Consider the following 13,843-nt stretch of genomic DNA (forward strand, 5'->3'; position numbering starts at 1 on the left):
AGACAGTGTGTCTAGTGAAAACTCTGAATTCATCCTGAGATGAGGCAAACTTTACTCCAAAAAGAAGGGTAGCTTAGTTGCTGGGGGTTTTCTGCACAATAACTTTCAGTAGTTCATTCATACATAGTTGACATCTATGGGGTGGAAATGGTTAATTCCGGTTAATGTCTCAATTCTTCAATGAGATACAGACTGACAGTTTGCACGACCAAATCGTTGAGCCGAATGTTCGGTTTAAAGGCAGCTGTCAGGTTATCAAGCAGTTCTCCTGCCCTGAAACGCAATCAGCAGCTAGAAGTCACTGTTTAAATAAAACTAATCTGCAGTCAGCTTTAGATTTACAAGACAGCACTCAATGTCCAACATATGTCATGTGTCAGGACACACTGCAGCGCACCATCAGTGAGGCCCTTCACACTGCAGCTGCAGTAACTTTAAAATCGTAAAACTAGATTAGAATTATAAGTGAATGTCTGTATCTGGGAAGCGTATGTAATGTTAATGTCATTTAAATCCATTTCATGTTAAATATTTACACTAAATATAAAAACCAAAAAAAATTAATTTGCTATATTAATTTTTATAAAATATTTATTATGACATGAACGATTTGTGATCTTGCATAAAACCACATAGAAAATAAATGAAAAAATTAATATATTTTAAAGAAGAAACCCTGAGAGGTGGGTTTTACTAAAGAGTTGGTTGATCTTTGTTGAAATGGTCCGGTGAAAGAGAAGATTTAAAGGGCTGATATGAATGCAAAGCATACATAGCAGAATGAATATAAAGGTTTAGCGTACATAAAGGATTTATGGCACATAAAAAATTAAACATGTTTTATTAAACCTCAAAGGGAAATTATAACATTAGTGTGGTTTAGTGATTGAACCCCCCACTAATGTAGTTCTAAAAAGTGAATAGGTTAAAATCATTGATGTGACAGGCACCACACTTTCACCATCATCTCCTGTTTTTACTCACATCATCCAGACTTAGTACAACTGGAAAAATCTAATCAATTGTCACTTTGAAAGTAGCAGCCAAAAGCAGCAATGACATTATCTCCCCTTCTTCAGAAAGGTTGCTCCAATAACAGTTTTTTTTCTTGGAAGATAATAAAGGGAGAACTGAATTTCCTTTTTTTGGAAGTAAGTAAATCCCTTCTGGGTCATTTAATTCATCAGTAAATGGTGCCAGTTATATCATCTATATGAGCTATTTGATGCATGTTGATGCATTTTCGTGGCAGCAACCACATGTCCTTCCACACTGTTTACATTAAAACTGGCATCTTACATTTTTATTAAAGCAATTTGAGTCTGGAGCCCTTTTCAACTTTGTGTCAACAATTATTTGATAGCGTGTGTAATTTGTTTGATTCAAATTTGCTTAGGTCAAAGTACAGCTAAATAAAAGCAGATTAACAGAATTGGGTTCAGGGTTAAAACCAGAGTTTACTAAGCCTGTTTTCTGGAGAACTATAGAGGCATTCACACTAACACACACACACACACACACACACACACACACACACACACACACACACACACACACACACACACACACACAGAGCACACAATGACACAAAGACAATGACAGGTGCATAGTTTGGATTCATTCATGGGCAAAGGCAGATTAGAAACTATCAAAAATTTCTGTCACAACGATGATGTGCAAGAACTTTAACGATTCTCTGAGCAAATGCCACAGTTTACAAGAGGACTCTGACCCTGTATTCTCAGAAAAGCCATATTGCATCTGTCCACATGCCCGTCTGTCAAGTCAGGTTTGTTTGTGTCGCTTCACTAAAGGCATGTCACCACTGTTACATAGTTATGCAGACCAGCTTATACAGACAAGGCTTCTAAAACAAACCCAACAGAGACACAAAATGTGACATAACATTTTTTTAAAATTACGTCAGCACATAATCCATAAATTAACACTGTCCTTTAACCTTCTGGTAGGTCGCTGAGTAGGTGAGAGAACTACATGAACACTATGTGTGCTTAATTATGCAGACTTCAACTTTGACACATGAGTTCAAAGGCAGGGCATGCCCTTTAAATAATGCATGACAGATTCCTTGCTGTGCACCCATCATAAATAAAATCAGTCTGAAAATGAGAATTATTAATATATGATGTTATCTCAAAAAGCCTGGAGCTTCACACGTGCTCTGAATCATTCTGGGAAGAGCCAAAATGATTAAGTCATTTTGACTTAATTTATCACACTTAAGTGTTTTATTACTGGCACTGCTTAGTCATTATTAACACCCATAATTAGCTCAATATGGACGTGTAAAAACTGCAACTGGCTTCTTAAGAGCAGGAGGCAGACCACATATATTAACCAATAAATTGAATCTTTGTTAAACCCCTGTCAAAAAAACAAACTGTTCTCAGTAATAAAACAGTTAGTTATGGGAAATATATACCTTTTTTTATTAATGAAAATCTAATTAAGTGAGTAATGTCTCATTGTGCAATAGTAATAACTCTGCTTCTTTGTTTTACATAGTATGCACACATCTGTGAATACAAAAAGGACCCTTGTCTCCATTTCACACTAGACTCACTACTTTTTCAAGAAACAAACTAAAAAACTAAAGTCAATTATAATTGGAAACCAAGAGAATAAAATTCAAAGAGACACTAAGACCTTTGGTATTTAATGTACATTCTTTTTTCCCCCATCTTTTTATTGCTGCAGGCTGTAGATCTGCAAAAGTCTGGAATCTGAGGAGCGCCAGCCTGCACTAAAAGAGCAGGTTGATGTTTTAAAAGTAGCTCTTACTTCAAGCAAGAGTAGAGAGCTAAATACAATGCTGTGATTACATAAAGAAACCCCTCTCTGTCTCAATGTATCCGCCCGAAGACGAGTCTCTTCTCAGCCATCAGGGGAACATAAGCCATTGGAGAAAGTTGGCTGATGGAGTTTGGATACTCTTTTCATACACTAAAGCAATCTAACACTAGTCTTTTACCTGGATTAACAGCTATGAATGTGATATATCAATTCAGACCCATTTGTGCATTTAATCAATAAGACTCAGCTCAGAGGCCATGGCATGGTCTTCTGACAGCGTCTGCTTGTGCTCAGTTGACTTGTTGGATGGCACAGCTAAGCGATTTTGACCCTTGTTCAGTCCAGCAGACCCTCACACAACGACGGTTTATGGGAACCTGACCCTTCCCCACCTCACACAGAACCCTATTTTTGCTTGTGACCCAGTAACCCATGACCTCTGTGTATTAGCAATATAAGAGCAACACAGCATTTCAAACTTTCAAGCTTCCAACTCAATTTCACTGTGACAGTTCAGCAATGCACACAGCCTGCAGAATAAACAACAACTCAGACAAGGAAGAAAAAAAGTGAGACATGCAACTGAATATATTTGTGGTTATACACAAGCTACCAATAATAAAGTTACTTATAACTTTAGTTTCCATTTTAAAAAAAAATCTAAGATGTAATGAGGTGAATAAATCCATCCACATCTCCTAATGGTCTTCGTACACAACAATTATTGTTACTATGCTTTAATGTGAACAACAAGACCTACAATTGGATGTTTTTCATGTCAAACCCAAAGAAAATGACATTTCCTTTCTTTCACAGCTGATAAAGTTCTTTCTAAAGGATTTAAACACTGGAACAGAAACTAGCAGAAAATTACTCCAAGCCATAGTTCTCTAAGCTAAAACAGTGTTTTAGTACATTATTCTCACCTAGCAGGAGGGATTACTTTGCAAGAGGACATTAGGAGAAGACTGTCTGAGTTTTCAAAGAATTTGTCTTTAATAGCGGATCTGCTGGAATTAGAGGTCTGTCTGAGCTGCAGCCCCCCATCTCTTCACCCCCTCCCATCCCTGTCATTGTGAGAAAGGTGTTTGTGTGTGTGTTGGTCAGAGGGGGTCTTCAGGCATGAAGCCAGAACACCATGAGCTGCCACACTGGGCTCATAAATGCTGTCTTTGGCAGGCCCTGTGCAAATGCAGCTTAGCATAATTCAGAAATACCAGACGGTGTGTACTGTGGTGTACAGCTAAACCCTCAAAGCAGCTTTCTCCCTCTCTCATCTCGCTGCCCTTCCTCCTACATCTTCCAAAAAACACTTCCACACAAACAGGAATTCTGCCAATCCTATTTCCTCAGAAAAACAACATGCCAGGCCGTCAAAAGTAGCTGGGCTTAGTATTTGTTTGTAATTAGATGACTCATTAGTGAGACAAACCACAGCCAAAAATCATGCTAAAATCAAGAGAAGTCTGGTGTTTTTAAAGTGATTCTCAGATAGCAATCTATACTAATATTTAGTACATAGTTTAGCATGGGTATTGATATTTAAAGGGCACTTCTGCATCTGCTAGTTCATGTACAGAACAAACTACTAACCATTTTAAACAGGTGCCGCAGCAGGCAGCTTTGCCCCCCCCATATCAGTTACCAAGTGCACCCATAGTTTACACTGGAGATGCACTGTCAATATGACTGATCCCAAAAGCAGCTCGTGCTACGAGGCCAGCTCTGATAGAAAATCTGTGAAGTGAGATTAATGTTTGGATTTTAAATGAAAGTTTCACCTGGGTTGCTGGATTCAAACAGAGCCGTATTATCCATGTAAGTGGACCAGGGTTAGTTAAAGCAGACCTAACAGTGTCAATGTGAATGCTCCCTAAAGACAGTCTATGAATTATATGTGGAGTATCAGGAGGTAAGCAAGTTGCCATTCAAACATAATGAGAACACGCGGTCCTCAAGGTTACGCAGTTCTCGGCTCAGTAAATACTGTATATGTATGTAAAAAAACAGAGATGGAGAGGCTGCTTATGATTTGGATCGAGGATCAGAATCAGCATAGGCTTTCCATTAGCCTACTCTACATTCAGGAGAAGACACTGCATATTTTTCAGACCCTCAAAGACCAGAAAGGCGAAGACGCAGAGAAGGAAGAATTTACCGCCAGCATAATTGAGTGATTTATGGGGTATTCAAGGGTAAAAATTGGACTTACACGGAATTTCAGGTAATGCCACGGCGTAGGAATGTTCATAAACCGAGGACCATCTATAGAAGATTTCCACTCTCCAGCATGACCACCAATGTAGGCTAACTATATGGCTTTGCAGTTATCTGCTTAAACAACGTATTTGTATTTTCCATCCCTCCGCAGCACAAATTGAGAAGCCCTTTTTTAAGTTTTAGTATTAGTATTGAGTTTTAAAATGTTGTATCATAAGAACTCTACATTAAAGGGGCTCTATTATGCTATTTCTAGTTTTCTGAGCTTTCTGTTCTAGTGTTGAATACGGATCTGACATATGAGTGACGCCGCTTTTTTTTTTTTTTTTTTTTTTTTTTTTTTTTTTAACACCTAAGCACATGTTTGAGTTTTCCAGCACTCTCTACATTGGATTCCATGCCGACGGAGATGATTTGGTTTCAGAGAGTTTTTTCTACTTTGAAATTTTCGTGATGTCCCGGGGAGGGACTCAGTGATTGGCCATCTTCTCTAGGTTATGCTCATTCAAGAGAAGAAAGCCACACCCACCATCACTGCTCAGTATAATTACTCCTATCAGTTGACAAAATCATTTACAACATAGATTCATAACTAACGAACTAACTAACTAACTAACTAACGTGTAAGCAGTTATATTAACCTAATATGCCAGATGGGTTGTAATACAGAGCCATTTGGGAAACCCTTTGCAAAATTGATCCAGAAAGATGGAGACACCTTTAACATCTGTCCATCACTTCCCAACATATTCAGTCAATTATATCTGTGACAAAATTCAGAGCCAGTGAATGAAAAAGTTGCGCTTGTGTTCATAAGCTTCACCATGAAACCGGCCTTGTAGCTGCAGTAAAACATAATTTTTGTGTTTTGGCCACAAATATTCCATTGGATTTTGTCCAGAATATTCCAGAAAAACAAGGCTAAACTACATGGTAAATCATCAGCATCACAAAGCAAAACAAAACAAACAAGGAAAAAAAACATTGAGTAATATATAAAGAACTGCCAAGAGAGATGACAGACTGTACTGATAACAAAAAAATGAGGGGGGATTGAGGGACATAGTATTGTCAGTAAATACAGCTCTAACAGAATACCTTCATGTGTCAATGATTTTTATCAGGACTTTTTGTGTGGATTTGAGTAAGATCTGAAAATCTTTTTAAGACCTTACTCTTATTACGAACATCATCTTTTACATACATAGACATATTGACAACTGTCTGTGCTCATTATGCAAACTAGGGACATATGGCACGCAGATACTGCTTATAATTAGTGTGTTCATGATCTTTTTTGTGTAACTCCTCAGAAAAACTGTTCAATATATCCACACTTAGTAAATCATTGTAGAATGTAAAATTTGTTTGATTAGATATAGAGACACATTAAAACTATGTGCTCTTTCTTTGTTTAGGAATCAAGTCATTACCATAGGCCTTTATAATTGCTAAATATCCAATATATAATTAATAAATATCCACAAAATTTAGTTTAGACATTTGAAACAGATTTTTTTGGAGTCCAAAGTATGATTATTTGAGCAAAGACAATATATAAAGGTGAAAGAGTTCCTCGCTGAATGTAATTCATTTGACAAAACATGTATTCGTCTTAGTGAGCTTTTGACTAAACCACAATGTTTGCAATGCTTATTAAGAGGTGAAGAGAGGGAGATGGCAGATGGCTGCTGAGCATTATAGCAAACACTGGAGTGAGATGAAAGCCTCACCAGACTGTCATTGTATATTATATTCATGTCCTACCTGGACTTCTCGCAGAAGCTGGACACATCGGTCTCTGACATCTTCAAAGGGACAACGTTTGGAAAGCATGAGAAGGTGAGCCAGGGTGTCGTTCAAGTCACTTTTGGGAGGACTTCCTGAGACTGGAGGTGATGGGGCCAAAGTGGGTATTGGTCCGATGGTCTCTACTTTCTTCATGACCTCCTGGCAGATGTACTCCATGGCATCAGTTCTGGAGCTGGTATCTCGGCTGCCCAGCCTGTCCCATCTCCCCAGTGGTTCCTGGTCCTGCGCCTCCATTTCTTATATGTAGGACTAATGATTGTGCAGTCTTACAGGAAGCTACAAAAAAAAAAAACATATTAGAGAAATATACTGTCTGGTTTTGTTTGAAGCTACACTAATAGTTAGGGGTGGGCAACTATATGTATTATTATTATTGTCAGATGCCATTAAATTAACTAATTTTATTGCCAAATGTTAGTTTATCACAGACTTATCTGTTATTAGCAGATGATGAATAACAAAAGAAAATGCAGTGCAATTAGTTAGTTTTTTTTCCCCTCTGAAACAACCTGTTTTCTTCCAAAAAATCATGTACAAAACCTGTGTTGGTGTAAACTTTTTGCATATTGTAATAATAGTACAATTTTCCTGAAAGTCATTTGTAAATATAATTTGCCTAACAGCATTTAAAGTTTAAATCTTATTTTAAGTAAATAAGTATACTTATTTACACAAAATTAAAAATGAAATCTTAAAAGTAAACAAAATTATTTTGTCATATGGAAGAACCCTTTCCATGAATGAATATTTCCTGAAAATCATCATTTAAAACATTACTAGAAAGCAAGCAAATAAAGAAATAACCTGAATGCAAGCATCATGATCTCAGCCCTCCATGATCACAAAAAGATTTCATTGGTATTGTTCACTGATGACAATACTGTGATTATTTCCTTCTGCTCCTTTGTTAATTTCCTATAAGAACATGATGCATACAAAATGTCTAACATGGCATTTAAATATAAGCAGACACAGCCTTTTCAAGTAAAAATGCGTGTTTATAGCTGATAACTTCATTAAAAAAAAAAAAAAAAAAACTGAGTCGAGATTTCATACATGTTTGTGAAGTCCATTCAACCTGCCTTCTTGTCTCTGCTTGCCTGTGTCAACGCTTTCAAAGCTCACCGTTAACAAAGACACCGGTAAAGTGAAACGGAACCGCAAAGAAAATAATATTCTTGTGCAAAAATCTTTCACTGGAAGTCAAAAAGAAAAACTGCCATTGTAAAATACTCACTTTATCCACATTCTTTGGTGCAGGTCTTCTGCAACGGGACGCCTCTCTCACCGCTGACCAGTTACTCCCAGGGTAGAAACGACAGGAGGCAACAACTTGATGGTAAACATGTGATTGGCAGAACTAGCTGACCAATGAGCGAGTGCCTACGATATTTTAAGGAGAGTATCTTCTGATTCAAGCACATGATTGGTTTCTAGGAACCTGCCCAACTCTGAGGGGAAGAGTTGTTGGGAGATGTATGCTCCTCTCCATGCAATCATTCTTGAAGAAGGCTCATTTTAACTACATATCCCACCATACATTTCGTGAGTAGCAGCAACCCCCCTCTCTCTTGTTTATCAGCTATTACAGGCCGACAGAAAAACACAGGATAGGAAAGTGAAAAGTGGAAATATTGTACATTTCCAATTCGTTCCTACTCCATTAAGTCTAATTTTTAATTACATACATAACTGCACATTTGCAGGGCCCATTATACTGATCAAAATACGCATTTACCAATATTAAATTGTTAGTGACTGAGTCACAATGGGATTTTGGTGTGTTAGATAAGACTGGTGTAAAGAGAACATTTGTGAACGGAAAATGAGAGAATCCAGATAAATACATTCCTACGCTTGACAGAGATGCAAGATATACTGCTTCTCACTGCATTGGTTAAAGAATACTGTATTTGGCAGCGTTACTGATTATGGATAATCGCGAAACACTATCCTAGCAGTCAAAGTGATCAAAACCTTAGCCACAAACTCACATTTTTGTGAGAAGTGCTGTGTCCACACAGTTTAATATATTTAATCTTCAATGTTGCTGTCATTTATCCAAAATGAACGGTCTATAAAATCAAATGCTCTCTTGAAATGAGACCAGAGCTACCATTTTATACAATCAGCTCTTTTCCTTAATATTTTGAGCAATATGCCGAAAAGAAAATGTCATTTTTTTGTCATAAAACTAAATATGTGTTATTCATCAGATTTGCTTAAAAGTTCATTTAGACCTCATTTTAGGGTTTTTTTGTTTTTTTTGTTTTTGTTGTGGTATTTGTCAACATATTTTAAATTGAGTGTATATAATTAAAAATCTTTTAAGCACCAATCACAAGGTGTCCTGTGATGATCATTGTGAGAAGCAGCTAACTTGAAAACTTACAAATGTGTTTTAGAAGCTGTTGAACGTAATATAGACATATTTAAGATCAACTATGTAAAAAAAAAAAATAGATTTAATCATGTCAAAAGGGTTTTTTTTTGTCTTCTGAGAAGCATGTGAGTATGCACTGTTGTCTGGGGAAGCAGGCTGTGAGAGGCTGAATTATTTCTAATTCTATAACATTTAGTTATTACAATTTTACTTTAATTTCCAACCATTGTCTTTATCATTATAACAAAACCACCATGGGTTGTCTGTCTGCGGCAGTAATGTTGGGAAGGAAGCAGTTCGCTCCCGCAGGCGGAACCACAGTGATGCTGGGGGCAAAGCGGAGGGAAATTTAAAAAGCCCGGACTGTTTGGGAAACGGTGAAACTGTTACTCTGCCAGCGACAACCAGCTAGTGTTATTTTATGTTAACATATCGAGAGTCCTAAAGTGAAATGTACGAGTAGTTTGGAAATATTAATATCTTAATATGGAGACGCATCACGAGCAGGTAAATTAACCGTTAGCAACAAATGTGGCTAACGTGCTAGCTTGCGATTGTTCACTTTTACAATGTCGATGCATGTTTAAGGGGGTGCTTTTATTCTGACATTTATCTAGGCGATATCTGTTCTTAAACATCATCATAATAGCTTCGTGATGTTTTTTTTTTTTCTTTTTTGTTTATAAACTACAGGTTTTCTCAATGTCAAGTTTTTCAACAGCACGCAGGCGAATTTGCATGATGACAGTAGCTTTGTTGAAATAAAAAATAATTGAATAGTTTACTCCACTATAATATAATGCTATAGTCCTTTTTTTTTCTTAATTGACCGTCACGTGCATTAGCTAGGTTTTTAATATTGTGGTCTTTTGTTTTGAAAAGCTGCATCTACAAAAACAGAAAAATTAAACAAAAACAAATTAGAGAAGGAAACTTTAACTTTTTAAAAACCGTAGAATGAATTAAATAAATTATAATGTTTCAGAGAAAAGCCATATTAACACACCAGAAAACACATTTCTGATATTTTGGTGTAATTTTGGGCTGTGAATATTATTCCTCTTTTAAATGCACATTTAATTTATGTTTAGTTTTATAGACTACGCTTTGTATAAATAAAAGTGAAAATCTTAATTCTTTGTATCTCTGTAATATTTTCTAACACATTTTGTTGTCTGTAGATTTTAGACTCGCCCTCCAAAAACAGTTACATTGGGAGCTACTACCAGCCACCAGATAAGATACTATCAGTATCAAGGCAGCTGCAGTTTCCTGCTCAGTCATCCGTCAGCTTGGACCAGACTCCCAGCCGTCTGTCTCAAACGACACATAATATTGACAGTAAAGGTGTGAGACGGTTTCCTTTTCTGTAATTTTTTGTGGCCACATTCTTTAATGTTTACGAGCATTTCTGTAACAATTCCTCAGCTGTTGTTGACGCCCTTAAGACCCTCCAGGAGAAAATTCGGCGATTGGAGCTGGAGAGGAAGCAAGCAGAGAAGAGCTATCTTCAGTTTTCACATGATGCTCAGATACACCAGCAAGTCTCGGCATCACACAGTCAACCAGCAGCCACCCTGGTTGGGACAGATACCACTGTCAAGAGAGGTAAGTGATTAGAGTAAAGAGAGGGACTACTGTGCTTTCATGGCAGCTCAAAGTATTGTCGTAGCCAGTATGAAAATACAGTTTTTGTACATATTTTAATAGATTATTGTGTTTATGACAGAGCTTGACTCAAAACTGCAGTGTGCAGAGGCGCGCTGTAAGGTTCTTGAGAAGCAGCTGGACTACATGAGGAAAATGGTTGAAAATGCCAAAAAGGATCGCAGTGCTCTGATGGAAAACCAGGTAGCTTGGATAAAACTGTACAAATAGATGTCTTTCTTTGTAATTATATTTTAACTATAACCTCTGTCTTTTTCAGCTTCAGTAATATTAACATTTTTAGCAACCATTTTTGCCTGGAGAATGCTTTGTGTCCTAATAAATGCACAATATCTCTAACATTTCTCTCCTATAAATAGCATAAGTAATTGTTGTCAAACATCCAGATAATATTCCTTTTTATGCCTCCCAAGGCTTCACTGCAGGGCCAGCAGGCACACAGCTCAAACAACCCAACTCAGCAGGAGAAGCTGGAAAAACTTGAATCTGAGTGTCTTAAATTGAACAAAACCCAAACTCTTGCAGAGGTAACGCAGGTTTATATGTTAGTCTACTATAAGTTACTTATTTACACAAACTAGGCTGTAAGTCCATTTCTTATTTCATGTGTTGGCAATTCATAGATGAAACTTGCTATTCTGGAGCAGAAACTACTCAAAGAAGAGCATGAACGGAAGTTAGTGAAGGAGAAGGCAGATGAGGTCAGTCTATGCCCATTTTTTATTACGGATATTTTGTGTTAATTACTAATAACATCAAATGTAACATTTCTTTTCTTTAGATCATTCTTCAGTTACATATTTTCATATATTTATACATATGTATAAAAATTCCTGATCTGCCTCTCTTTTAAGGGACCAGACTTTTTTTTTACATTTAAAGTAGAATAAAAATATAAAATTGTGTCTGACCTTTTTTTTTTTTTTTTTTTTTTTTTTTTTTTTTTAACAGAGGAATGCTTTTAATTAAGCCACTTCACACTGACCTATGATTCAATGCCTTTAATGATACCTTGTATTTAAACATCAATGGTCTAAATGAGAGAGTTATATTTAGATAAGCTGTAGAACCAAAAAGTCTTTTTTTGTCAAGTTGTAAACATGTTTGTGCTTTAATAGTGGGGATTTGTAATCTCAGGGAGAGTTGACTCACTTTTTTGGGGACTTTTTTTTTTAACCAGTCTCAAGTTGCCAGTCAAGGAACATATGTCACTGTTGTTTTTCCTTCACTTTCTTTGTTTTTTTCTTAATCCCTGAAGTTTCAGCAGTTATAACACAATAAGGCAACAAAAGAGACAATCCATTTTCACATATTTAAGAATTAAAATAGAAAAAAGTGCGTCCAATTCCTGATTATATTTTTAGGCTCTATGAAACAATGAAGACATTGTTCTGTGATTTTTAAATACGTTGCTATTTCCATGACCACAGCTGCAAAGAGAGTTTGATGTCAACCTACGATTGTCTTTGCCAATTAATAAAGAAACTAAGCCGACAAAAACAACAACTAAGGTACTTTTCTTATTTGTAAAGTTTATCTCCTCTGATTTCTGATATTAAGTTAAAGGGGAAGATATTTGTTTGGGAAAGAGCAGTGATATCTGCTGTTTTCTGTCTCAGAAATCCTCTAGACAGAGGGATCTGGAATTTGGCAGCCCAAAGCACCAAAAAATGCCCTTTGTGGCAGGAACTGTGAGTTGCTTCTAATGTTCCACATATATTAATATAATCTACCTTTGATTTATTCCGAATGATTGAATTTCCTCTTACCTTTCATAGTCAACAAGTCCAAGCCACTCAGTTCATGCCAACGTTCAAAGCATCCTTCACATGATGAAGCACCATCAGCCGAAGCTGTGTGAACAAGTGAGCGCCCTGCACAGGTCTGGATTTGGAGCCAGGAAAAGCCTTCATAAGGACTTTACTACATCTTCCACGGCTTTCCAGAAACCTGATGGTCAATCTGTGGATCATTCACTGAGCTCGCTGTCAGACCTGCTTTTGGATCTTCAGGATGAGCTTGGCCAGATGAGTTTGTAAGCATTTGAAAACTTTTTTTTTTTTTTTTCCTTTCTTTTTTTTTTTATTTTAGTTTTGCAGTATTTGTAATTGAATGTTTTGATCAGCGAGCATCAGGAGTTGGAGCATCAGATAGATTCAACCCAAGATCGGAAACAGAGGGAGGACCTGCAGAGAGACCTGGAGAGGCTGGTTGCCAGGATGGAGGAGAAGGAAGCTCAGATTGTAAAGCTGCGCAAACACCAGCAGATGGTATGTAAGTCCTAACTCAGTGCAACCAGGAGACTTAATGGTAAAGATGTCTTTTTACTAAAGGAATTTAAAGTAACTCGTGCAAACATTGTGTTCTGAGAGATATTTCAGCCCACATTTCTTTTAAAATCGTCACGACAGGATTGCATGTTAAAACTCTTGACGAGACATTTTGTGAATAAATCCCGTAAAGGATTTATTTTGTGAATAAATCCCGTAAAGGATTTATTCACAAAGGTTTCATGAGGTAACATATTTGAGACTTTTTTTTTTGTTTTGTTTTTTTTTTAAAAGGAATTTCCTCATAATTCTACTCTGTGGGAAAGCAAAATCAGAGTCAAACTATTATTTAAAACAGATGTTTATGTCATTTTTCTTTTGTTAATAGGTGTTAACCTTGTCTGTGTTCTGCCCCTCGTCAGGTCCATAGACTGGCCAGGAATCAGTCACATGCTGTGGAACACACAGCTAAGAAGCTGAGTGGGATGAAGCCACCTGCTCCATCTCCTGTTAAGGCTAAACAGAAAAGAAAGAAAGGTACAACTGCTCCAAATAATTTGCAGCTTCTTAGAGAGACCCAGAAGTTCAGAAACAGCTTAAAACAAGATGACCTCTCCTGGGAAACATGAGATTCCCTACAAGACCATTCCTTCTGATATCACAGCTGGATGAAGTA

At 36.9% G+C, this 13,843-nt stretch overlaps 2 protein-coding genes across 2 annotated transcripts in view; one reads left to right on the forward strand and one right to left on the reverse strand.

Moving 5' to 3' along the window:
- Nucleotides 1-8,142, reverse strand: part of sesn1 (sestrin 1) — a 57,227-nt gene extending 49,085 nt beyond the window's left edge. Inside the window, exons 1-2 of the mRNA XM_079255482.1 lie at nt 8,084-8,142; nt 6,802-7,122 (exon numbers count right to left, since the gene is read on the reverse strand). Of these exons, the coding sequence (XP_079111608.1) occupies nt 6,802-7,080 (279 nt within the window). The 5' untranslated portion in view covers nt 7,081-7,122; nt 8,084-8,142. The remainder of the gene's footprint in view (nt 1-6,801; nt 7,123-8,083) is intronic.
- Nucleotides 8,143-9,613: 1,471 nt separating this feature from the next.
- On the forward strand, nt 9,614-13,843 carry cep57l1 (centrosomal protein 57, like 1). Its single transcript, XM_079255656.1, has 11 exons — nt 9,614-9,736; nt 10,411-10,576; nt 10,658-10,837; nt 10,959-11,080; nt 11,311-11,424; nt 11,521-11,598; nt 12,328-12,408; nt 12,517-12,588; nt 12,676-12,932; nt 13,023-13,167; nt 13,590-13,843. Exons 1-11 carry the CDS (start codon nt 9,716-9,718, stop codon nt 13,794-13,796), a joined length of 1,443 nt encoding a protein of 480 aa, XP_079111782.1. The 5' UTR covers nt 9,614-9,715; the 3' UTR covers nt 13,797-13,843.

This window comes from Telmatherina bonti, assembly GCF_933228915.1.
Source record: "Telmatherina bonti genome assembly, chromosome: 16".
Taxonomy (NCBI): Eukaryota; Metazoa; Chordata; class Actinopteri; order Atheriniformes; family Telmatherinidae; genus Telmatherina; species Telmatherina bonti.

Coding starts and splice junctions, on each gene's coding strand:
- cep57l1 (XM_079255656.1), top strand. CDS start 9,716: ATGGAGACGCATCACGAGCAG. Junction 10,577..10,657: donor ACATAATATTGACAGTAAAG/GTGTGAGACGGT, acceptor ACAATTCCTCAG/CTGTTGTTGACGCCCTTAAG. Junction 13,168..13,589: donor TGCGCAAACACCAGCAGATG/GTATGTAAGTCC, acceptor GCCCCTCGTCAG/GTCCATAGACTGGCCAGGAA.